Source organism: Cupressus sempervirens, chromosome 3 (assembly GCF_028749045.1).
Source record: "Cupressus sempervirens isolate cs-2001-9-10 chromosome 3, ASM2874904v1, whole genome shotgun sequence".
Classification (NCBI taxonomy): Eukaryota; Viridiplantae; Streptophyta; class Pinopsida; order Cupressales; family Cupressaceae; genus Cupressus; species Cupressus sempervirens.
The window spans coordinates 892210856-892238148 of record NC_143120.1 but is presented as its reverse complement, the minus strand read 5'-3'; the positions used below and the strand labels follow the sequence as shown (position 1 = coordinate 892238148).

Here is a 27293-nt window from a genome sequence, read left to right as displayed (position 1 = left end):
AGATAGGAGAAAACTACTGAATATATATGAAGTCTGATAACTGAATTTTGAAGAGCCCTAGATCTGATAACTTGGCTCTGATACCATGTAAAGTCTCTGCAAATTCTTTGAACATTGGATCAGAATTTTGATTCAGTCTTGAATTTCTGAGAATGATATCTTATTATTCTGAATGTTCTGAAATGTTGAGGAAGTTGACACCTTTGTTTAATGCAGATCCAATACTCTATAATCGATCTTGATTGAAGTAGAGTAACTCTGATTTACAATTCGCTGGATGGAGATGCTTGAAGGAGCAGACTTAATTTTGTTTGTGTGTACTTCAAAACTGCATCACCATCCATCTGAATATCTAAACCAAGAGACTTCACCCTCAAAGGGCATGTCCCTATCCTTGGTCGGCTTTCATAACCTTTCTCATAATCAGCGACTTTAAGACAGTTTAATATTAGTCACTAACTAACACATTGTGTTAGGTTAGTATTAATGCAAACAAATCTGGAAAAGTCGCCGCCTCATAAAGGAATGAATGAGAGTGTATAGAGCCATTTGTAGACATCTAGATTTAGAAGAATAAGTGCGATCTGCACTTATAGACCTGGAGATTATCATGTTAAATTCTTAACACCTAGAATCAGGAATCATTGTCAACAATTTTTCTTTGAGATTAGTCTATACCTTTTGTCTGATTAGTTTTTCTTTTTATATAAAATCAACAAATTTGTAACTAGCATTTTACTTCATTCTTTTGATATATGTTTTGTGATGTTCGTGAAACAATCTTATGATGATCTTGTCCTCCAGGATTGCCTGGCTGATTGGTTGGGCACTTATATTGGAGTATACAGTGGGTGGGGCTGCTGTTGCCCGTGGGATCTCTCCCAATCTGGTAAACCACATTTCATTATTATTATTTACAATTTCATGTGATATTTACAATTACTAGAACTAAAAAGTTTGAAGTTCCTAGAAAACTTAAGCTATATGTGGTTTCCATAGAAACTTTGCATGTATTATACTAGTATATTGTAGCACTTCAGTAGTAGTTGCTGCAGAATTGGTTGTCAAAAAAATCCCATTAGTTTGAAAGGGCTCGTTTGATGAATGTTTAATTTAGAATTCCATTTGTTTTGAGTTTCATTATATTATATGCGACATTGTTCTCTGACTTCTGTCTGTAATACCTATGTGGGTATCTTTAAAATTATTCTGTAGATTTTCTTACCATAGTTATAATTTATTATATTAAATATTTAATTTTTTTTAGTACCTTGGGAGAGTAAAAGCTTTTAAGTTAAAAAAATCAACAAGAACGAGGGCCATGATTACTGTCTGAGAGGATTTAACTAAAGTAGATTGTATTATATCATTTTTTTGGAGTAGACAACTTGGATGCTCCTTCAAAGAAAAACAATAATTGGTCCCATTAGAATGTGCAAAATAAAGCTCAGGCAGATCTAATACCTCTCCTACCATATGAGAAGTTCATATAGAATATATAATAGAGGAGAATTTGGTGATAAGGTTTGTCTTAGATTGTCTGTAACCTTTAATTTTCATCTTCATAGAGTACCTAGGAAGCTTGATCCATTGAATGCTACTAAATGAGCTAAGATCCCATATACATCATTTTGCTCAATACGAAGATCATTTTGCTCTGTAATATGCAGGTGCAGATTGCTTGAGGGTAGCCAATCTCCATGAAAGGACTGTAATGTCCCAAATGTCGGTGAAATAAATAAATAATTTTAAAGTTGTACAGGAAAATTAAATATTAGAAGGATGACTTCATTTTAATTAATTTAATTACAAGTGACAATAATAAAATAAGAATTATTGAAAGTCACATTAATTAATAAAGTGACTTTATTATAATGACAACTTTAAATTACAACATAAAGTTGCTTGTTGGAGGGAAATGAGATAAAGTATTCCTCTCAAATTATGGAAAAGGAGAAATAAGGGAATTGTGAAGGTATTCTAGAGATTTTTATTTTTATTTTGAGTCTTTTCTACATGAGCTTGAAGCTTTGCTTGGAGGTCTAATAAAACCCTAGGACGGAAACCCTAGATGGTTTGGTGATTTTAATAGAAATCCAGGTCAGCCCCCTTGGTGGATTCGCTTCAGGATTCACAGGGGCATTACATTGTTCAGTTCCTCACATTCTAGTGATTATTTTGTGGGTTTGTTCACAGCAGAAGCACCAATTGTGTATTGGTCACTCTTCTTGCAAGCCATTCAATCTTCTTCCATATGCTATAGTTGGTCATATCTCACAGGGGCTTGATGATATTGGAGTGGAATCATGTGGATATGTTGCATGTAAAATTTATGCATGTTATAGCATTGTAACAACAGTATTTTCGATGTAACAGCTATGCATGTTTTACATTGAAATCATTTTTAATAGATTTGTCTTTGAAATTGCTTATTTCCTTGGAAATATATATTGTTTTCTTTGTATGTTTTAGTTTGCAATGAGATGATGCAAAACATGTCAAAATTTGTATTCCCAAATCAGATTGGAGATAGTATCCGAGTTTGGGATATTTCATGCTCTCTTCACTCTCTCTTTTCTCATTTCAGTATTTTGAAGGGCAGCTGATATAGATTATATGGCATATGATACAATATTGAATCTCTGAACTATCAATTGGCATTTGGCATTGATCAGTGATGAAGTACCATACTATTAAATGTATGTAATTTTACAATTCTGTATATTTCTTTAAACTTTTAAGTTTTTTTGTATATATATATATATGTGTGTGAATGTATATGTACATGTATATATGTGTATGTATGTTTATAACTTTATATATACATATACATACACATGTAGTGTACCTGAGGGGAAAACGTTGTTGTAATGGCTTCCCATACCCATACCCATACCTATACAAGTAACTTAGGTGCTTCCTATCATGTGTTTTTTAAGCTTTGCACTATCATATCATCTATTGTTAACATGGCGATAGTAATTAGATTCAGTCGCTAAAAATCTGCCCTAAATTGAAAAAACCTGATTGAAAGGGTGAACATGCAAAGATCCAAAGAATCATCATGGAAACTTTGAAATTAGCTCTATATCTTGGTTGTTACAGACTCTTCCTAGTTGTCAACATTTCCTTTCATGACTTCTAACACCAATACATTCATCCATAATGACATTCTTTTTAATCCATTCATGGTGACCTTCACAACATAAGCTGGTATAGAGCCTAACTTATAATAAGAATGCTAATCACAACATAAGCTGGTATAGAGCCTAACTTATAATAAGAATGTTAATCATTATATTGATTTGTATTGTTGTATATTATGTGTTTCTTTATTATTGTGATTAGCTTAGTGTATTGTCTATAGAATGTGATTTTAGTCTAAGAAGATTCATAGTTGGTGTTTTTGAGTGAGTTATATTATATATTGATATTGTTGTAAGATTGATTGCCTATATATTAAGAAAGAGTCATATTAAGGAGTTATTGATTACTTTTCCTCTCATTTGACGCTTCTTAGGCCAAAATGATCTGTAATGGCAATTCAAGATTATATTTTCAATTGGTGGTTTTCTATGAAATAAAGTACGCAGATACATGGTAGAAACACTTCTGGATATACTTGTGATACAATATTTAAAAAAATTTGATGTTTTAGGTCATCCATTGTCAAGATGAAATCTACAAGCCATAATTAGTTTGGAAAATTATTTAGAGCAAGTTAATCTATTCCATTTTTATGCCAGAGAAACTGCTTTGCAGGAACTGATCCATATTGCCTCTTAAGGGATATAAAATAAAAATATCTTTCTAGGAATATTCATATTGCTCTAAATACTTAATGGTGATTTAATTTTCAGGCTCTATTCTTTGGAGGGGAAGATAACTTGCCAGCATTTTTAGTTCGTCACCATTTTTTCGATACTGGCATCATAGTTGATCCATGTGCTGCAATCCTTGTAATTATTGTGACTGGACTTTTATGTGTGGGAATTAAAGAGGTAGTATTTTGCTTGGAAGTTTTATTTAATCTAACAAAATTTTGTACTTTATAGTTTGAAATTTGTCTTAGATATATTTCTAAAGTTCAGAAATTCTGGGGGTGACAGAGTGCAACTGTTCAAGCCATTGTTACACTTGCAAATGTATGTGTCATGATATTCGTCATTGTAGCGGGCAGTATTATTGGCTTTCAGAATGGTTGGCCTGGATATGAGCTGGCTAATGGGTGAGACATTTCTATTTATGTAATCTCTTTCAAGATTGCCATTTTTGAATCTGTAACAGAAAAAGGTTTTTACGTGTAAACCATTGTTGAGTGGTATTCTTTAGATACCAAAGGCTTGTAAGTTAACAGAAGAAATGAATTAGATATTGGAAGTCAAAAATTGAATTAGCGCTGGAGATCGCTTCATAATGGATTAAAGAAAGAAGTAAGACAAGAGACTTGCTGTGAACCAAAATTACTTTAGCATAGCCAGAACCAAAAATAATTAAAAGATGGATTGTGTTGTGTGATTTGCTTTGTAGTGCAAAAAGTTCATTCTTCCAAGTTTCCAAAAAAAATAAGTGGCATCATAATATGATTAACTGATGAAAATATTTGGCACAAGTAAAAAAAATCAGATCTTAATGCAAGGTATGGGATGTACAAAGTTGCCATAAAAGGTACATAGCAGAAGCTAAAGTCACTTTGATTGACATTTGGGAATCCTTAATACAACTATGACAATCATTAACCAAAGTTTTAATAATAAAATCAATCCTCTATCTATTTGGAAAATTAAAATATTTCCAGTATGCTATGCGCTAGTTTTAAAGCAAGAGCAGTTGCCATGATGATGACTGAATTTCAAGCTCCATTCAGCATGCATTGTGTTAATGCAATAACAACAATGTAGGGAAAATAAAGCTTAGTGAATTTTGACAAAATACACATCCCTTGGACACTACTATGAGCCAAGCAATATTCTGACCTTGATTGCGCAACTTCCCCTTCCCCTTACAATGCATTCATTACACGCAACAGTAAGTGAGTCATTTCTGTGAACTATAATAGTAAGAGTTGTACAATTTGAATTTGTTAATGATTTTGTAACTTGCTTATAAAACAATTAAATTTGAGATTAGATATCTGCTGCCTCCTTCTACTCTTTCTATGTAGGGTTTGTCAATAATGCTTTTTGCCTCCTTTCCTTGCACTTCTCTTGACTAAAAGTATGTGTTTCATGATTTCATCTGAAGGGTTAGTTTATGCACAGGAATGCAAATGCAAGAGCAAAGTTAATACAATGGTTTCTTTGCTGCTTGGCAACATTTGTCTATATTGTCAAAGTAGAAGGTTAAAGCTTGTAAGAAATGCAAAACCTGTGTTCAGATAATCTGAATGGGATGATCCTCATCTTTAATGACTCAATGAATTCACTTATCTTTTACTTGGCATTTCATTCTATCCTTCTAAGGGTGAAACTGTACTCTTTATCCGATGTTTTAAATCTGCCATCTCAATCTCTTAACTAAATTTTTTTCTATTGCCCAAGGTTCTTATGCCAGTGTAATATGTAAGAGGCTGTAGAAAAACCAAAGGGCTATATGATTCCTTCGTTCTTGCTTCCATCCATCTGGCTGTAGGTGGCAGGCACTCTGAATACTAACTTTTAACTCACTTTTTGTTTCCCATTCTCAATTGAGATTGGAGAGGCAAATCAATTTTTGATGGAGAACTAGGAGTAAGGAAAGCTCAATTTCAATTGGGAGGATAGAATGAAGTGACCATCCCTTGAATCAGCAGCTCAATGTTTGGGGTAGAAGCAGTCCAAGACATACACAAAAGCTAATAGCATGCAGAGATGTTGGGCAGCAAGCACATTGAAGGTGTTAAATTATGATGTCATGAGATCCTTTTTTCCTTGAATCTAAGTTGCCAGTTCGGGTTCGGTTCCAAGTTTGAAGTTCGAGAACTGGTTCACAAGTTCGACAAAATTTTGGAAAGGGGTTTGGGTTCTTTAGTACAAAAACATGTAAAAATTGTATATATATACATTTTTATGAAGCATGAGTTAAAATTAGAATGTAGCATAGTAGCATAAATACATTTAACCAACAAAAACTTTAAAACACCATAAACAGTAACATATCATAGTGATCATACCATCATATAGTAACATAGTTCAATCAACTTCAACATCAAAGATTCAAAAAATTTAAAATATCAAGTTCAAGTATCCTTGCTTCATGTTCATTGTTTAACTAATGGAATGAAAATCTATTAATATTCAGAATTCTTAGTTCTAAGTTCTTCAATCTTCATCTTCTTCTTCTCCGCCTCTGGTATTACTTGCACTAAGGCCAATGGGATCAGCAGCAAAATCAACAATGGTATTTAGAAACCTATTTAAGACAAAATGACCTATTTAGAAACATAAAATGACAATGAGAGGGCACAAAACCAATTAATAACACCTTTTTAGGTTTCATGGACGCCAAAAAATTATAAAAAATTGCAACTAAAACACTTTAAATGCCGTCTGTAGCAGTGGGTTCAAACTGGGTTCGATTATTTTAAGGTGGTTCGCCTGGGTTCGAACCCGGTTCAAACTAGATCGAACCAGGTCTGAAAAAAGAGGACCTTGGTCGAACTGGACCCGAACTTCGAACCGGTTTGAAATTATCTTGGTCCAGGAGGGGGAGGGGAGGGTACGTGTGCAACGTAGCCTTGAATTGGTAATAGATTACTAAAAGGATAAAAAGGATACAACATCTGCTTACTGTAGTAGATTAACCATCAAAACACAGTAGCAGTTTGCAAAATGGAACAGTTTACATATAGGCCATATAGTGCCCACAAAAGCCTAGAAATGTAACAGTTTACATTTTACAACTTTTAGTATAGATATCCATGTTATTCCATCCAACAGGAGGATCAATTTCAGATATTACATCATTCTAGCTAACAATATTGTTGCATCATCATCATAGGCAATTTGTTTATCTTTGAAACCCAGGTCTTCCATCAAAGTCTTCCTGGAATATTTCTTGTTAAATCTCTTCTGAAATTCCAGACTGTTCCTCATGGATTCTTTATTACCTTCCCTGGAAAATAGCGAATGTATGGCATATTTGACTTCTGATTTGTTTGAAGGTAGCGTTGCCCGTGACAATCAACTCCGGAAGTTTCTGTTTATAAATTGCCACGGCAATGGTAACCTGCTAGAAATAATGTGAAATTTGAGTCTTTGAGAAGACTCAGTGAACACCTCTTCTTGCCTTGGAACCAATCCTCATTCCTAAATGTCCAGATAAACTTAAAAATTTGAAAAAATAGCCAAAATACAGTTACAAGCATCCCTTAGGCCAGCAATAGGACCAAATAGAATTTGAAACTTACAGATTGTCATTTACCCCCTTATTACCCAACCCAAACAAGAAGAGAGACCAAATTTCTCTCTCAAAGGAGCAAAACAAAAATTGACCAATATTTTAAGGTACCCCTGCAAATGGGACAAATAGTAAAATTAGGATGCGAAGAAGGCAAAGCCAGGCAGCTTTGTGAAAAGCAGCAACCATCTGAAGCATGCCTTTTTATGCTCAAGGACCTTATATGAGAGTTGATTAAAGACTTTGGACCAAATTAAGGGCAAAGGCTTAAATTTCAGTATGCATCGAGATGCCTGAACACTTCCTGGGACCGAATTAAGGGCGAAGGCTTAAATTTCAGTATGCATTGAGATGCCTGAACACTTCCTAGGAGTTCACAAAAGTGTTATACATCAGCTTACTATCAACTTTGTGCAAAACAATATCGTTGCAGCATTTAGCATTACTGATCATTTTTGAATCTGATTATCCATAGGAAAATACAGGATCCTACAAGCTTCTCTAAGCTCTGTGTAGGTTCTCCAGTGAGTGTGAGGGAGCTCAAACTTTGTACTTAAAGAAGACCGAGATCTCAAGATATCATTTTCAAGAATATTTTAAAAATCTTTAATTGCTTTTTGGCTCCAAAACATAGGAGAGCAAGAGTGCAGAAGGCTTATCCTTATGAGTCAAGTTCCACCAAATATATCTAGAACAACAGATCCTATATTCCACATTATTAAAGTCTAAAGAAGTGTCTGTCAATGACTAAACCTTTTACAGGCTCCCAAGCTCTCCTGATACACCTAAAAACATTAGAATGAGAGGGGTTGACCCAGAATTTGCCAAATAAGGAGTCAGAGGTGCATATCTTTCCACAACCTAGCATGTTTACAGAGGCCAATTGAATGTAATTTCTAATCAGAATTTTCCAAGGCTTAGGCAGGGGTCCCATGAGGGGGGCTTAAGCTCTATTTTTGAGGAAGAGGGTGGTCCCATGAAAAAAATTCTGTTCTGCTATGGGATTATTTAGAATCTTTCTCTTAAAAATAGGAGTCCCTACTTTTTAGCAAGTGGGTGGAAAAGGGGTGTGGCTAGAAATAGCCCCACCAGCTTAGGAATTCTTTTTGCCACTTGTCAGAATATTTAGACTTTAGATTTTTGTGATAAAATCATTTTAGAAATTTTTAAAAAAAAATTTTTGTTATTATTTTAAAGAGAGACCATCTTCCTTCAATTTTGGAGCTTAACACATTTCATGAGACTGCGAGCTTTAAAATATTCCTAAAAAATAGAAAGTGGCTCTAGCTCTATTTTTGAGGAAGCCCCCTTCCATGGCACCCCAGCCTTATTATCTTCTAATACCTTTAAAATCCATCTAACAGCTAGGGAAACACCCAGAATCTTCAGGTCTTCCAGACCCAAAGAGATCGTTAATTTCTCGAACAATTCATTTGTGGGTATACCACTTTAAGTAATACTTTAACAAGAAGGTACGGTACTACTGTAATCATATTTCAAATTTTACTGCCACTCTTGCAGTGCAGCTATGGCTTGAATACCTCATCTTCTTCTCATCTCCATTACCCTACTGCAGGGAATTTGCTTTCATCTTCTTCGTCATTTTCTTTTATATCCTGAATGCTTTCTCCTTGTAAAGCTGGAATGCTTTATCCTTCTATTTCTACAGGACAACTGCTGCTTATCCCTCCTTACTTTTCTCTTTAAACCGGTGGGCCTACCATACACTAACATTGAAGTCGGAATATCACTCTATTATCTACTTGCACAAAGATGTCCATGTTGTGAATTGAACATTGGTCTCCAACATGAGAACCAAACGGCCTTTCAAGTTGGCCACAATGCCTGACTGGACCCTTGTTTTTTATAAATGCAACGTTAATACTGTTTTTACGGTTGTCCACATGCATTTCTTTGTTGGAAATTTATGTTGGTTGTTTCTTGCATAATCACAATGTATTTCCTGTTATTAAATTGATGTTTCAGGACACAAAATCCATAACCTTGAAGATGTCCATTAAAATGTAAAGAGGAATGATATTGCAAACCTTTGGGAACTCTTTGTCTTTGAGGACTTGTATCTCTAACAATTATGCTTATTTAGTTTGAATTTATCAAACCTTCAAATTTTACATTTTAGTAGCAAATTCAACCATGTATACGTTTACTTTTTGCAGCTATTTTCCATACGGACTCAATGGTGTGCTTGGTGGCGCAGCAACAGTTTTCTTTTCTTACATTGGTTTTGATACAGTTGCTAGTACTGCTGAAGAGGTATGATTTAACCTAGTTTGTTGTCTGGTTGAACAGAACAAGGTTTTATTCTTGATCTAGCTTTTAGATGCTTGACACAGCATTATGACATTCATAAAAGTCATCCGAATTAAAGTTGAAAACATGTTTTTTAGTTACCTAGATTGAAGTCAAAGAAAATATGTTAAAAAATAATTCTCCTTTAAGCCATATTTTTTTTCATTCAACCAAGAATCTAAACTGCAGTAAATAATTGGAGAAATATCATACCAATGGTTTATTCTCTGGTTTCATACATCAGTACTCTTTTGTAGGTCAAGAACCCACAACGTGATTTACCTCTAGGCATTGGCATATCACTTTCAATATGTGGTGGATTATACATGCTTGTGTCTTCTGTTATAGTTGGCATTGTACCATACTATTTAATGGACCCAGATACTCCGATCTCATCTGCATTTTCAGCTCATGGCTTACATTGGGCGATGTAAGTGACATGCTAAGCTAACAATCTATCCAAGTAATATTGTACTAAAAAAATTGATCCATGTTACACTTTTCCTATCAATAATTTATGGTTTTTTATTTATGTCCTACAACATCTAGGTATATTGTTACTGCTGGCGCAGTGGCTGCACTTTCATCTACATTGATGGGTTCCATTCTTCCCCAGGTACACACTCCTTAATATTTAAAGTAAGCTAGAAATAAATGTAAGTTTACATTATGAGAAATAACTGGACATTTCTAGTATCATTTATAAGTTTATAGAATTAAGTAGATAGGAACAGATTACAGTAATAATGTTTTTATGCTTGATAGGTCTGTTCATTTTTTTGTATACTCTAGTTTGACATTAAAATCAAGGTTTGATGATAAATTGCTTATATGGATATTGATTATTTTTAACCTTGGAAAGATACATGGCTCTCAAAATTGTGTTAGGAAATTGCTAACCTTGAAAAGTGGGCATGAAAGAATTATTGGTGAAATTATTAATAATTATACAATGTTAGAAAAACATTGCCATATGCAATATGTATTATGCCTTATGATGATCCATACTTCGTCCCCAGTACTCACAAGTGCATAGGGGTGCTCATGTGTCAAGTGAGTTTCCATGCCTTGTGATCATTTACATTAATGGGAAAAGTGTCAGTAGAATAAATGACTTCTCATGGAGGCCCTCTTTTGATGATTCAAAGCCACATAGGTCAAATCACACAAAGATTCAACTTCTAATAAAAAATAATTGCATGCTATAGATACAACATTTTAATGCATGATTGGGTGTACTTGGGATTAATACCACATTGACTGGACTTTGTGAGACATGGGTGACTTACTGGCACTGCATATTTCAGAACCTTTTCCTATGGAGAAAGAGGCTAGATGGTCTAAATCCCAAAGAAGTGAAATGTGATATTCATTCCCCTCCCTGCTAAAAGGTTCTTAGAGGTGTGTGTGTGCTAAATTGATCTTCTTTCCTTGCAAACATTACGGATATACACAAGGGAAAATGTCATTAAACCGAAGGACTATTTAGGTCATTTTGTGATGACTAGAATCAATTCGATCAAATTCTTCAAGATTAAAATACTAAATTTCATATTGGTTGTTTTTGGATTAATGAGGGTTAATAATGGTCACCATCCATAAGTCAGATAAACAAGAAGTGCAACATCAACAAATAAAAATGAAGTTAAGTGCACTCATTATCTTAAAATAGATATCAGGAATAACAAAAATATTTTTATCTCTTGCCTAGTTGCTATATCTACTGATTAATCATACATAAATATCTTTTTTCAGTGATTTTCATAGATCTCCATAGCCTGGTAAGCTGAGAGGATCAGCTGAAGTTGATGAGTCTAAATGTGGACCTGCTAATTTTAATTGGAAAATAACTTTAAAAGGATATAGCAAAAATTTTATTTGTGGCTGTTTGATAGTGATTGGAGACTGTGAAATAACCATGTTTTGATGCAACCGATTAACTGCATTTTAGAAATATCTCTATCATGGTTGTCACAATTATTAGTTTTATGAGATAAAGAGCTGCTTTCACTTGTCCAGGACTCAAATATTGTTATATGTTACAAAGATTCCATGAGAGGTTTATGAGTCTGGCATTCGATGCACATTACAAATTCAGTTGCTTTTAAAATCTCCAAGGCTTATCAGCAATAACACGTGCATATCTTGCACTAAATGCACTCATCAAGAATCCAAAAGATTTAAAGCCTTTCCATGGTCACCATTTTTGCAAAGTTTGACAGGCTCACAGTACAGGAGGAAAATTCGAATTACAGGTTTTTCCCTCTGCCACGAACAATTCTTCGGCCATGGATGTTAGGAGAGGCTCAAACGGGTCTTGCCTGTTTCATAAGATTGTCTACACTCATCTTCCTATCCCTGGACACTTCCCAATGAGCATTTTGAGATCCTGCATTCATCCTCCAATTGCGATTGATGATACTGGCATTGGCTCTTCCAGTGCATGCTGAAGTACAGACATTTGGTGGTATTTGCTTCCAGCCTTGGTTGGCAACTTTGGTCTTCATCAGCTCCCACCATTTTGAGGGCTCCTTCCTTCACACATCTATTTATATTTGTTTTGTGGGGTTACTTTGTTACGTTATCCTCACTGATTATTTCATTAGTTTTGTGTTTTTCTTTTCTTTATTTTGTTAGCTCTTGAATCTATGGTCCCTTTTTGCCCTCATACTTTCCTCTTGTAATACTTGTACATTAAAGTCTCATGGACCTATGCTTGGTCATTCCTACACACACACACACACACACACACACACACATAGATGAGTTCTTTCTATTCCTGTATTATTTGAAAGATCTCCATATCCTATTGGACAATTTCTGTTTTCTGCACATGCTTGGAGGATGCTGGTAAAGGTTTCTTTAAGCTTGCTTAAATATCTTCCAAATAATACGGCCTCTTTCCTACTTATAAAATGCTCCAAGATTAACATGAGCTGAGTGGATGCTGGAAAAAGGTGGTTCAAATCTTTTTTCTCATAAATTGCATATGGTTAAAATTTCCGAGACTTTATTTCCAATTTCTTTCATGTCCGGAAATGGGTACAGTCTGTGAATATTGAGGCCATATCATGTTCAGGTGTGTGTCAATTTTTGTTCCTTCAGCATGCAGCTACATTTTGCATACATGTCTATCTGGCAATTCAAAACTACATTTATATTGTATTTTGCAGCTTTAATCGCTACAATAGGAGGATAACTCATGATTATTCAGAATCTAGTTCAAACAAGAATTTAACTGCAGCCAAGTGAGCTCTCTCTCATGAAGCCTTTCCTCCAAATTTCCTTGCAGTAATGTTTTATTTCATTGAAGTTCAACTGTTAATTAGGATCTAGAAAGGGATGCCGTTTCTAGTGTAGGTAAAGAGGATTGTGAACATTGTCTGGTGCAGCCTGCAATTCCACTACTTACAGCAGCAGATAATCCCTTCTCCAGCCTTTGTTTCACAGCTCCATATTTGGCACAAGGTGAGTGGACGGTAGCTGAAGTTAATGGTGTTGATTAATTAGGATGCTGCAAATATATTAACATTGCCTCTTTGGTATATATTTTCCAAGAGCAGCAATCTCTCTCTTATATTGTGGAAAACACATGGATAGACATGTCCCTTCATGGGACATATCTATTCATTACTATTTAATTAATATAACAGTTATATATATATATATATATCTTTAGTTTAGTCTCATGGGTTTATCCAACTGAAGCTACCAATCATTAGCCCTCCCTCTTAGATAGCGAGGATAAATACACAGATATTATGTTATTGGGTTATATATGGACAAAATTTAACGATATCTTTGATCAGAAGATATCCACCATTCAATATCACATTTGATATCATGAGTATTGGCCTCTCGAATTATCAACATATGATATTCACCAAATACTTTGAGTAATGGCCTGTAAAATATCAACACATGAGATTGTGTAATGTCCCCGATTTTGGTAGGTCTAAGCAGTTGATGGAGTTAGTTCATAATAGCGACCCTCGTGAGCTGACAAGGTGTTTTGGGGGTCTCAGTTGTGGACTTACTATTTCTAGTAAGTCTATTTTTGACAGTTGCTATTTTTGGCAGTGCAGTTGCTATTTACTTTCCTTTCTGGGAAATAATATGTTTAAAATATAGACTAAAATATATATATTGAGGATTGAATATATGCATATATGTTCAAAGCATATTTTGAAATTAGATTATAACTTATGCAAGGCTTTTTCAGCAAGTCTAACTTATGCATATCTAGCATTCATTTTGAACATCAATATTAGATTATTCTTTTATTAATCTTCTCTGTTCATCTGTAATTGAAATTCCTTAGGGATCTGTGTTTTCTCTTGGGATGAGCTTCCTCTTCAATTTACAGCTAAACCTGACCTGATTTTGGGAATCATTTGTTACCTACGAAGAGAAATCACAAGAGATTGTCAAGTAAAAATGAAACAGAGAAAATTGGAGATCAGAGATGGTATCTAGCTTCCTCTTTCATCACTAAATATCTTTAGATCTGGGTAATGATGACTGTATTGCTTTACAACTTATGTTATCGAGACATCCTCTTCATTTAATGTGATCTGACGTTCCAAGAAGTGTTAAATCCCTCCAAGGCTTAATTGAATCTTTTTTGATCTTAGCCTACGATAGGTGAGGAACAAGGCAACAAGTCCCTGTTATCAAAATATGTTAAACCCATTTAATAGAAGGGTAGGATTAAAATTACTGGGAACGGGTTGGGGATATGAATTTATATTCCCCACCAGAATACCGGCCAAGCCATTAGAATTATTGAAATCACCATTAAGACCATAGTTAGCTGCGAGATCAGTTGCACAATTAGCTTTTCTATAATAATGAGGAATATAGCTAAGAAATTGGTCATCATCCTAATAGCCTTTCAGGATGCTTTCAATATTCAAGTTGATGAAACTTTTAACATTTTCATTGATCTAATGAGCACTAGAGAGAACAATAGAGTCACCTTTATTTTAATGAAAAATAATTATCATAAATGTTGATCTTAGTTGCTTCATAGACATCTAACATTTGATCTCAGAATTATACAACTATTTGGTGACTTTCTCTTAAAAAGTTCAGTATTTACCTATGTAATCAGCAATATCAGTATAAATGACAAAAATATATTGTCTACAATTTATAACTCTATTTTATTTGCTCTTTATATTTCCATGCTAAGTTCAAAAAAGTTTCTCTTTTTCTATAATTTTTTTTCATCTTTCTCTGAAACCCAAAATTTCCTTGATCTTCTATCAAAAATTTTCAGATTTTTTCAAAAAAACTCTTGTAGTTTTGGTTTGCCGGATTTTTCCCCAATTTTTTTTGCTGCTATGCTCCCAAGTGTCCCAACCATCATGTTGAAAGAATTGAACTTTTGAAATGGCTACACAACCTTTCTAACACCCCTCGGATTGTTGGAAGCTACTTCAATATGATAGAAAGCAATGATGATAAAGTTGGTGGATGAGATATGGGCTGGAAGGGTAATGAGGTATGCTTCTGGTATAAAATGAACAATTGTCAATAAGGTAAACCTTTTTGACCTGCTGGAAGGACTAAATGAGAATAAAGGTATGTATTACACTTGGTGTAACTCCCAAAAAGGCTGTAAGAGAATGTATTGTACACTCAACATATTTTATGTGAATAGAGACTTCTTCAGTTTTGACCAAATTGAGTAGGATTGTAGATTGAAAGGGAACTTAAGCTCACTCGCTGATCATCAACTCGTTGAAGTTAGCATTCAAATATGTAGTGATAGGCCTAAAGAGGCCAAGAAGAATAATGTTTATGCTTAACACCTCCTTGCTTGGGTGTGAAGATTGTAATGATGCTATTTTGTAATCTTTAAGAGATTATTAGGATCTTGTTGAGAAATTTCTTTACTAGTGAGAAATGGAACAAAATGTCAACAATTGGACTGTATAATTTTAAACTATAGGGAAAAAAAGGAGGAATGGATAAGAGATAATGGAAAATGAACTCCAGTACAGACTCTGTTTCTTAGAAATAACTCAAAAAGCTGATCCCTCTAATGAGGGCTTAAATGATGAAATGGTCTCTAAAAAGCATAACTCCAGAGGCTTTCAAAGTAGGAAAGCTCAGTGCCATAGAAATATGTCTAAGATGAGCTGACATACCAGTGGTGAAAAAGGCTCAAATTTTTCTTTAAATATATCAATTCAAGGATCATTGATAAAAGTCTAAGTTACACGGGTACCCCTCCCCCCCCTCCGAACCTCGAACTGGTTCGAACCGGTTTGAGATTCTGGTCCGGTTTGACCAAGGTTCGATTTTCGAATACTGGTTCGAACCATGGTTCGAACCCGGGCGGACCAGGTTGGGAAAATCAAATCAGGTTCGAACCCAGCCAAGAACCCGCCCACGGACGTGGAAATAAAGTGATTTATTTGCATTTTAAAATAATTTTTGGGGTCCACATACCCTAAAAAGGTGTTATGAATTGGTTTTTTGCTCTCTCATAGTCATTTGATGTTTCTAAATAGGTTGTTTTGCCTTGAAGGAGAGCACATAAGTTTTTGAGCAAGCATTCGGTTGTGCAAGGAGGAGTTTGAAGATTGACTTGTTGGTGTTCTTGAAGTGTTTGTGCATCATTTATACACATTTGCAAACTTGCAATGGCTGGAAAAGGACCAAGAGGTAAGATCTTATTCCATTTACTATTGTTTTGTTCTAGTTTTTCCATTTTTTTTTCATTTCTCTTTCAATCTTCATATGTTCTAAGTTCTTGAATCTTTTCCATTATTTCAAAATGTCATTTTCTTGCATATAGATTATGAACATATATCTAATTAGTAATTTCTTGCCATAGGGAAAGGTTCGAAAGTAATGTCATCTACCTCTTCATCAATAGGCAACACCGAACAAAGAATGGAAACCAACTCTGATTCTCCTCTATGGAAGTATGTAGACATTATAAAACCCATTCCAGGAGGTGGTGCATTCCGTTCGAGATGTCGAGGATGTGATGTAGAAAGAAATAGTTCTTATTATCGTGTGGTAGGCCATCTATGTGGTTATACTGGAAGAGGAGTCAAGAAATGCCCTGGCAAAAATGGTGTCCCTATACTAAATCACACCGTGTTAAAATATATTGAAGAGCATGAGGCAGCAGAAGAGAGAGAAGGACGCAGGGCAATAGAACTCAGTAGTAGTAGCAATAAAAGTAAAAAAGTTAAGGGAATGCAGCCCCCCTTAGATGTTATTGTACTAGACCACCCCTTCTTCAATACTACAATGGCCACTGACACTGAATCTGTTCCCATTGTACACAAAAGAAAGGGGCCAATAGAAACTTCTTTTCAAAACAAAGTCTGAGATATTGCTGGCATTAAGGTGGGAAGATGCCTCTATGCAAATGGGTTGTCTTTTAATGTTGTCCGCTCTTCGTTTTGGAAGGACATGTTGAGGGGTGCCAATGAAGCTTCAAAAGGGTATTGTGGCTCCGGGTATGAGAAAGTGTGCACCACCTTGTTGGATGATGAGGTCCAATGAGTTGAAAATCAATTGAAGCCTATAAGGGACTCATGGGTTGAGACAGGGGTGACAATTGTTTCAGATGGTTGGAAGGATTCTAGGAACCGTCCCTTGATCAATGTCCTTGCAATGTCCCCTAAAGGGGCAATGTTTCTGAAAGCGGTGGATTGTGAGGGCAAAGTAAAAGATGGGCCATTTATTGCTGATATCTTAATTGAGGCCATTGAACAAGTGGGTGCAAGAAACGTTGTCCAAGTCATAACGGACAACGCAAAGAATTGTAGAGCAGTAGGTTTGTTGGTTGAATCACAATATCCACATATCTTTTGGACACCTTGTGCAGTCCATTCACTCAATCTTATGCTACAAAAGATTGGGAACCAAATTGAGTGGATCAAAATAGTATATGAAGAAGCTGAGGACATACAAATGTTTGTCACAAACCACCACATGACTCAATCTCTTTTCAGGAACTACTCAAAATTGGAGCTATTGAAGGTGAATGAACTTGAACTCAAATTAGTAATTTAATTTTTAATATTTGACAATTTCTGATTTTTCATATTTTACTTGTGCAATTGCCAATGTGTATACTTTTCTTAGTTTTCTAAAATATTTATCTAATAGTTGTTTTTTGCTCTAATTTATGTCACAGGTTGCTGAGACCCGTTTTGCATCACATATAATCATCTCAAGATGACTTGTGCAAGTGAAAGATGCACTTCAAGGTATGGTAATCAGCAACAATTGGGGTGTATGGAAGCAAAAGAACACTGAAAGGGAAAACAAAATAAAGGATAGGCTATTGGCTGACTCATGGTGGGAACATGTGGAATATCTCCTTAAGATGACCGAGCCCATTATGAGCATTCTTAGGTACACTGACATGGATAGGCCTTGCCTTGGAGAGATCTATGATGGCATAGACTTAATGATTGAGAAGATCAGGCAAGTTATAAATGAGCAGGAGCAAGATCCGCAAGAGACCTTTTTCAAACAAGTGCAAAAAATTATTAATGAAAGATAGAACAATATGACCACTCCATTACATTTGCTTGCCTATGCCTTGACCCCCAAATACTATAGCTCACAATATTGTGATCTACCAGGAAGGTTGCCACCATATAGAGATATGGAAGTGTTTGACGGGTACCAGGTAGCATTTAGAAGAATATTTCTTGATGATGATATAAGAGATGTAATCATGGATGAGTTCATAGCATTTGTCACTGCTACAGGTCTAAGTAATGATGCTCTTCGTCATCGGTTCAAGAAGCATGCTCATGGTTGGTGGTACCTCCATGGCCAAAAATTCCGAACATTGCAGCCCCTTGCAATCAAAGTTATATCACAAGTAAGTTTTATTTTAAAAAAAAATTAGCTCACTTTATCTTCAAAAGAATTTTTTAATAAGATTGAATTAATTCCTTTTTAATTGCCTACCCTATGTTGTCTTTATAGGTTGCTAGTTCTTCTGCATTAGAAAGAAATTGGAGCACCTATTCTTTCATCCACTTGGTGAAGTGCAATAGGTTGCAATCAAAAAAAGCCGAGAACCTGGTATTTGTGCATAACAACTTGCGCCTTCTTTTGCACAAGAGTCAAGAATACAAAGAAGGAGAGACAAAGAAGTGGGATGTAGATGCAGAGATTGCGGACTTGAATGCTTCCACTGCTGCGCTTACAATTGATGATTTTGATGACTTTGATGCCAATACCATTGTTGATTCTGCTGCTGATCCCATTGGCCTTAGTGCAAGTAATAGCGTAGGCAGAGAAGGAGGAGATGAAGAAGAAGATGAAGAAGAAGAAGATGAATATGAAGAAGATGAAGATGAAGAATGAAGAACTTAGAACTAGAAATTCAGAATTTTAATAAATTTTCGTTCTATTAGTTACTGTTAAACATTGAACGTGAAACAATGACACTTGAACTTGATATTTTAAATGTTTTGAATTTTTCATCTTTGATGTTGAAGTTGATTGAACTATGTTACTATATGATGGTATGCTCACCATGATACATTGATATGTTATTGTTTATGCTGTTTTAAAGTTTTAAATGTGTTTATGGTACTATGCTACATTCTAATTTTAACTCATGCTTCATAAAAATGTATATATATATATAATTTTTACATGTTTTTGTACTAACGAACCCAAACGAACCCAAACCCCTTTCCAAAATTTCGTTGAACCAGCGAACCGGTTCTCGAACCCGAACCCGGAACCGAACCACGAACCGACAACTTAGATAAAAGTGGATCTTGTGTGCACTGATATGTTGATAAAAAATCTTGAAGAATCAAGAAGCTGTTCTTCTTGTTCAATAAAACTCTCTTCTGTGGCAAATGTAATGTCCCCTCTTTAGTTCGACATGACATTGATCATGGATTTTGCCTATTCCAGACTCTCGTAGGCAAATGGTGTGGAGAGAGAGTCAATTCTGCGGATCAGATGGTCATATCTTGCTCTTGAAGAAGTGTTAAGAGGTTATATTTTATTATTATGTGTTATTGGGGCCTACATGTTATAATTTTAAGTTGAGTTGCACTTTTTATTTTATAAAATTACTTTATTATAAAAAGTGCATTATAATGAGATTTTATAAAGGATGTTTCTAGAAGTTCTAGAAAAAGTGCATTATAATGAGATTTTATAAAGGATTTTTCTAGAAGTTCTAGCAACTTCTTAGAAAAGTGAATAAATAGAGGGCTGAGCCTCTCTATTTGGACATGCTTGGATTTGAGATTTCTTCTACTTCTTCCATTGTGGAACAAATTTGTAGTCTCTTGGGTCTGCAAATTATTTGATCTTTGGAAACGAATCACTCTCTTGGATTGGCGACTTTGAGGGTGTGAAATATCACCTGAATTGTTGCATTTGAGGAGTTGGTAATTCAGCCATCTCATTTGGACTTCATTGAGATTCAGTTATAAGGGTTTACTTTGGTTGGAATAAGGGTTTCAGTTGTGCCCTAGCATTTGTGGATTGATTAACAGGGTTTGTAGACACAGTTGTGCATTATTTTCAGACTGCCAGTCCAGGGTTTGGACCCACGTTTTTGCTCATAACTCCTAATTGGCTTGACGGATGAATTTCATAGTTTAGGGGGTTATTCAGCAACCCTAGGCACCCAGATTTATTGCTTTTGGAGTGACAAAAAACGCTGCAATATTTTTATCTAGCAGCCGTACCAGGCCGTACCTGTATGGCCCTGTCAGTTGGGCAGCAGCAGCAATTTTGTGAGTTGGTTTGGGGCAGATTGTGAGGTCTTCGTGTGGCATTAATTCAGCATTCATATTCGGCAAAATTGGAGCTATTCCAGGTGCACAAACTGAAGTTTTGATTGCCAAAATATTGCATGTTATGGATTAGAACAGTCAGCACTGTCATTGCATAAATAGTTATTTCCAGTCATTAATAACTGTTGTAAAAGTTTCGTCATTTGCATTCCAAATCTGAACTGGGTTATTGTTCATGTCATAACATTGCATTGTCAAGAGCTTGATGTATTAGAAGTGCATAGTTGTGACAGTCTCTCATTGTAATTAGTTCTATTTGCTGTCATAAAATCAGAATTGCATTGGACTTCATATTGTCATCTATCTCTTAGATTGGTAGTGTTATAATCTGGTATTGTTGTTCATACATTATTGGCATCATATATTGAGGTTTCGTTGTACAACAATTAGTAATATTGCAGCCTTATTCGGTTACATGCCAACTGTTTTACAAAATTCCTAAGTCCAGTTTGAGGGTTTCAGTTGCCTTTATAGTAAGGGTCATTACAGCAAACAGTAATTAATGTGTAATGGCTAGAATGAAAATTATTGGAGCTCATTGGAGCAGCAAAGGAGCCACCTAGGGCTTGCTATTTCTGCCAATATTACTTGGAGGCATAGTAACAAGACTCGCCGTGAGTCACCCGGGTCAGTGAGTTGAGTTACCTTGCCGGGTCAAAATGACCCGTGACCTTGACCTGCCAAGTCATCAAATATCGTATATTTTATAAGGTATTTCTACTAATATACTGTGGCTCGCCAGGTCACTGCCGAGTCATAACCGACTCCGAGTCGGGTCATGAGTCGAATTGCCCTTGCCGAGTCAGAGCCGGGTCCGAGTCTCATTACTTTGCAATTGGAGGAGTTGAACCTTATATTCTTGTGCTTTGACATCATTTGGGGAGTGCAATATGCTGATTTCAGACAAATACATATCTCCTTTTGTAACAGCAGAAAATCGGTATGTTTGTAATCATATTTTGATGTAATTTGGCTATCTGGGTATTATTTAAAGATATAATGCTGTCCAAACTTAGAAGTAAAAATGAAATTTTTTTCAACAAAGTACCATGGACATTAATACAGGTACAAATACAGATATTGATGCAGCTGGATACGACAGTCATTAAAAACATATACACATGTTTAATAATTTAAAAAAAAAGTTATTAGAGCAGATTTGAATTGCTTCAAAAACAATATAGGCACATAATTGATACATAAAGCTGTTTAAACAATTCACATATGCAAAATAAGTCAAGTTGCATTGGACAATGGACCGAAAAAATGGGTTGCTAAAATAGAAAAAACCTTTCATTCATCTTTCTCATCTGGTGTAGGTTTTGTTTGTCATTTTTCTAAAACTGCGTGATTAAAGTTTTATGAAACTTCAATTAGGAATATTTATGTCGAATAAAAAATCGAAGCACATAGTGTGTGGAATGGTTGGAAAGTCAAGGATTTTTGGGCATGCACGAGTACAATATCTAATGTATATCTGGACTATTGGATATGCAGTTTTTTGGATAAAAAGTACATGTGCCTAGGGAGGGATAAAGGAGTACCCAGCTACTTACTTTCCAGTTGTGGGTATTTTAAATATTTCATTATTTTTATTTGAGTATTATTTTCATTTAATATTATTGTAAGTAATCTCCATTGCATTGTTATTAATGCATTGTGGCTTTACCATCAAAACCTTTATCTTGAACACTTTTGAAAGCAAGGAAACAAACCAAAAGAATTTAAGGGTGCATGTTACAATCTGATGATGGAATTTCCGCAATTCAGCCCCTTATAGGATGGAACAACATGGATGTATACGGTGAAAGCTGTATCTAATCTGCCTTTGTTGTTGTTTCAGTTTTGACTGTTCACATACCAAAGAGACCTTTCGCAATCTGAACTATACATGTATGTGAACTGTAATTTTCTCGTGTGTTCTGATTATATGATCTGAACTATAACCTCCTATGACTCCTTTTATAGTAATATACCACCAATTCAAAAAGAAATTTGAATCACATTGTGGATATCATCACCATGGCACTGAACACTAAAAAGGGTCACACCAAGAAGCAACTGATGCTGACAAGTGATGTCAGGTGACAAAATGGGCATTTGCTAAAAGAAGCAGAGTTCTCCAAGAACCTTTGGAGAACATCCTATAAGGCCAAACATGCTGCAAATACTAAATAGCATTGCAACCAATAAGAATATTAACTGGTCATCACACTGTTGTCAGAAACCAAGAAAATTTGAACACTAGCTCTCCAAGATCCTTTGAGTTATCCCTAGCACTGTAATGTCCCCCTCTAAACCCTACAACCACAATCAGCAACAAATCAGAGTTAGGGAGTTGAACCTCACAAATTTATTTCTTCTTTTTTCTCCTAATTATAATCTTGCAATCACATAGGGAACACAATTGCATACATATAAGATATACCTATACAGGCTAAAGATATAAAGATTTATGAACTTAAATACAATTTCTCTATTCTATTGAATGAATCTTGAACACCAGAATTGAGTCATGATAGGTTTGGCCAAGCCAATGCCATACCAAGTCCAAGAGTGGAACTTTGGCCCCCTTGGCCTCGGTGGTAGGACTTTGACATCCACACAAGGTGGCCTACTTAGAGGGATGCTTTCCTTGCTTCCCATCTGTATTTTACCTCTTTTAGTTGATTAGCTCATCATGGTAGGAAAGACAAGGAGATTGTAGTGGGGTTCTAAACTTGTCCAATCTAAGCCCAATGAGGAACTTTGACAGTCTTGGCCTTGGTGGCATGACTTGACATACACCAAGGTGGCCTACTTAGATGGAAAAATTATACCCTCTTATCTACACCTCATTGTGGGTTATTAGTTTGCCCAATCTATGCCCAAAAGAAGAAACTTGACCCTCTTGGCCTTGGTGGTAGACTTTTGACATCCACCAAGGTGGTCTACTTAGATGGAAACCTTATGCCCTCTTTTATATATCTCCCATTCCATCCAATATGAGATATTTATACTTGCTAACAATGTTGTGTTGTTTCTTATAATTAGATCATTTAAATATATAATTCAATTGTGTATATATATTTAAATTTATTTATATGCATTTATTATTCTCCTCCTATGTGATTAGTACCCAACCTATTTATATGATCTCCTATTGGACAATCCTTCTTGAAGTGAGTTTGAGTATCTTTATCATAGTTGGCATAATCGTTGAGTTTTTGGGACTGACGAGTGTTTCCCGGATTTACTCGCGACTCAGCAAGCAAAAAAATTGCCAAGTTCCTGCAAAAACTCTTTCGAGTAATTGCCGAGTTTTTTAGGAAAACTATAATTTAAAAAAAAAAAAAAAACTTATTATATATATATATATATATATATATATATATATATATATATATATATATATATATATATATATATATATATATATATATATATATATTTGTTAAAAACAAAAGGCAAAAAGCCTATATATATTATATATAAAATAGAGAATTACAGTATGCTAGTAGACCTAGGAAGAGGAAGATGTGATTGTAATGATGTATTTACTTCTAGTTTGACACAAACTATTTACTATTTTGCTTATTGCAATCAACATTCTGCATGAGAATGCAATTTTGTACCCAGTATGCATTTATATATATATATATATATATATATAAACTCCGCTAGTTTCTTTTGTGTTCTCTTTAGTTAGCTCATTAAATGCATCTCCTCATTAAATTTTGCAAAAATATATATTTTTAATTAAAGATAAGTGGGTTTTTAGATTTTTGAGATTTTCCCAAGTTTTTTTGAAAAATTGGCCGAGTTTTCTCAATTGTTTTTTGGGGGCTTGGCGAGTTGTTGCCGAGTGAGAGTTTTCCAACTATGATCTTTATATAGATTACAATAGGGTATGATAGGTTGTGTTCTCAAAAGAGCCATCTCATATCTATTCATTGTCACCACTTTTTCCCTTAGGCTAATCGCACCCTTCAGGAATCAATTGATTAATGATAGCTGATATGGCAATTCTGCTATCATCATTCTTAATCACTGCTCATAATAGATATTAATTTGTTATTGTTAGAGTTTTAGGTGACTACAACACCCCTAGGATCAAATGAGAGACCAAGATAACTTTCTCAAGAGATTGGCAAGAAAATTGCATTAAGATGCAAGTATGATATTATTGATAATGGACACCAATGGATTCCATGGACATGAATAAAATGTACATAATAGGCTTCCTTATATAGGAAAGGTGATAAGAGACAATGATAAGGAGAAGATAGTCCATCACCTACACAAAGTGGAATCTCATGTCCACCAAAGATAGATCATCCTCCATTATGCAATGAAGTATGTGCAATGAGGATGATAATGTGATATATGCACTAAAGATGGATTGAGATAACAGCTGTCACCACCTAGAGTGGAGTTCTCCAATACCATGTGCATAATTGAGGTGCAAACTCCTAGATGTCTCAATAGCTAACTATCATGGAATATATTATCCTATGTAACTTTAAGTAAAGTGTAACTACTAAATGTTTAATTGCACCAATACCCCTTTGAAGTGCAACTTAGGGGAATGCACTTAAACTCACAATGCAAGATGGGTCATGGCTACTAGGCAATGCTAGGTACCCATATAATATGCAATGCAATCCATGAAATGCAATCTCTCATAAAGTGGAGAAAGAGAGAAAACCTTATGGAAAAAACCCTCCCCCAAAAAGTGAGATGAAAACACACAATGCATGGATGGATGGAGTACTCAAGACCCCCCAAGAATTACATGCATCATGTATATACAAAAGAATAATCCCCCCAGAGGAAGGATGATAGGAGACATGATATCCCCCGCATAATGAAGAAGCTCCAATGTTGATGAATTGTACCTGCAAACAAAACAAAATCCAATGCCTACAAGTGCCATGTCTCCCCTTAGAAAGAAATAAAAACATCAAATAATGAAGAAGCCAATTCATGTGAAAATGGGAGGAAGGTCTCCAAGTATACATCTCTGAAGACTGAATAGGTATCTCCAAGCACAAAGGTTCCATCAGAGCATCAAACTGACCAAGTGAAGTTGAAGAGTTAGTGGCTTCAATCTCCAAAGAATGTGAAGTATCTCCATCTATGATGTCACCAAAGAGTAGAGTAACCCCCTCAAGTATTCTCCCAAATATGCAAAATTAGAACTAACAAACAAAGAACCAATGTTTGGCAAATAAGAATCTCAATCAAGAAGACACAGATGTGTCTTGTAATAAAACATTGGAATCACCAACAAGAGATGAATGTGTGATCTCAACTAGAGAAGTAGAAGCTATAGGAGGGTCACTAGATCATCCTTGCTCTCTCTATATATGAAAATTCTTCAGTCTCCTCCACTATATAATCATCATAGGAAATATTATATGCATCATCAAGTAGAATGAAAAAAATATGAAGTAAGATCATGCCCCAAAGAAAGAACATGTGGATCTTAAAAAATCTCCCAAATAATTGTCCAAATTGTGTGTGGGTGTAATGTCCTCATTTTTCCCAGCATTGGAGTTCAGGGATTAGCCTATTGTTGTGATTCTCGTAGGCTAATTATTGTGGATAGCGGGTCTTTTGTGGTAGTGGCTTGGCTTGGGAGGGTCTTATCTTCTCCACATTTTAGTAAGCTACCAGTTGGTCTTTGTTTGGCTTAGATTGGACTTCGTTTAGGCTTAGTTTTGTGTACTTACTATTTCTAGTAAGTTGGTGTTGATCGAGATGGACCCTTTCTATTTTTGGAAAGTGCATTTGGTCACATGGAGAAATAATAGGTATGACTTCTATTTCAGACGACATATTTAAATGATGAGTATTTTGGGAGTTATTATATTTTTAGTGGCCAAATTATTATTAATTATTAAATGATTTATGATAAAGTTATAATTTAACTTTATATTTCACTTAAGTTGAGAGTTATCATTGGAAAGTGCTATTTATTAATTAGTTAAGCCAAGTCAAGTGAGAGAATCTAAAGGAAGCTTCTAATTAATGTTGTGTGGTGAAGCTTCTTGAGTGAAGTTACATTTTGGCAACAAAAGAGAATTTGGAGGTTATAAATAGAAGCCCATTTGTTGAGAAAAACATGCTTGATTATATATTTGATTTTGTGCTTTTGTGGCTTTTTCTTGGGTTCTTAACTGTATGCCTTTGTTGATGTATAAGGGTTTGGAATTTCTTTTGCAATTTAGTTGCTGACGTATTGCTAAGTTTGCCCAACTTCTCTACTGTTCATCACTGTTGCTGAGAAGTGTTTTCATTCCACTGCTAAAGTGTAGTGGATTCGATATTTGCTGAATTCTTTCCTGCTGTGTTTAATTGTGGCTTGGAGAATCTTGTTTTGATAAATTCTGGAAGTGTGGAGACTCACGTTTTTCAGCCTAAGAAGCTGAGGAGTACAAAATTGATATTGTGAGTCTGTTGTTCCATATATGCCTACGGCCAAGGTTGTAATGCATGCTGATGATATTGAAGGGATTAGGCATCAATTTCTTGGAAGTTCAGATGCAAATTACAACCCTTAAATTGAGTTGGGACAGTTGACAAAGAGCCATGAGTCTATGCTGAAGGCCTGCAATATTACCCAATAAATCGTGTCAAGGAAAGGAGTCACATTGTCATGTCCCCTCTTTAGCTTTGTCTAGCAGTGACATGAGAGTTGGTCTATTGTGAAGTCTCGTAGGCTAGCAGTGGTGATTAGGGACTCAGTCAGGGTTTTCATCATCTCGATTTGGTACTATAGGCAGTAGTAGATCAGTTGAGAGTAGT

The 27293-nt window shown here is 35.2% G+C and overlaps 1 protein-coding gene across 2 annotated transcripts in view; it reads left to right on the top strand.

The window, feature by feature from the left end:
• The window catches only part of LOC149569669 (cationic amino acid transporter 2, vacuolar-like), a 51007-nt gene that overhangs the window by 11305 nt on the left and 12409 nt on the right, over positions 1-27293 (top strand). For both annotated transcript variants that reach the window (XM_089822387.1, XM_089822388.1), the window contains exons 3-8: positions 805-889; positions 3861-4001; positions 4110-4228; positions 9555-9651; positions 9945-10117; positions 10237-10303. In XM_089822387.1, coding sequence (XP_089678513.1) covers positions 805-889; positions 3861-4001; positions 4110-4228; positions 9555-9651; positions 9945-10117; positions 10237-10303 — 682 coding nt within the window. The remainder of the gene's footprint in view (positions 1-804; positions 890-3860; positions 4002-4109; positions 4229-9554; positions 9652-9944; positions 10118-10236; positions 10304-27293) is intronic.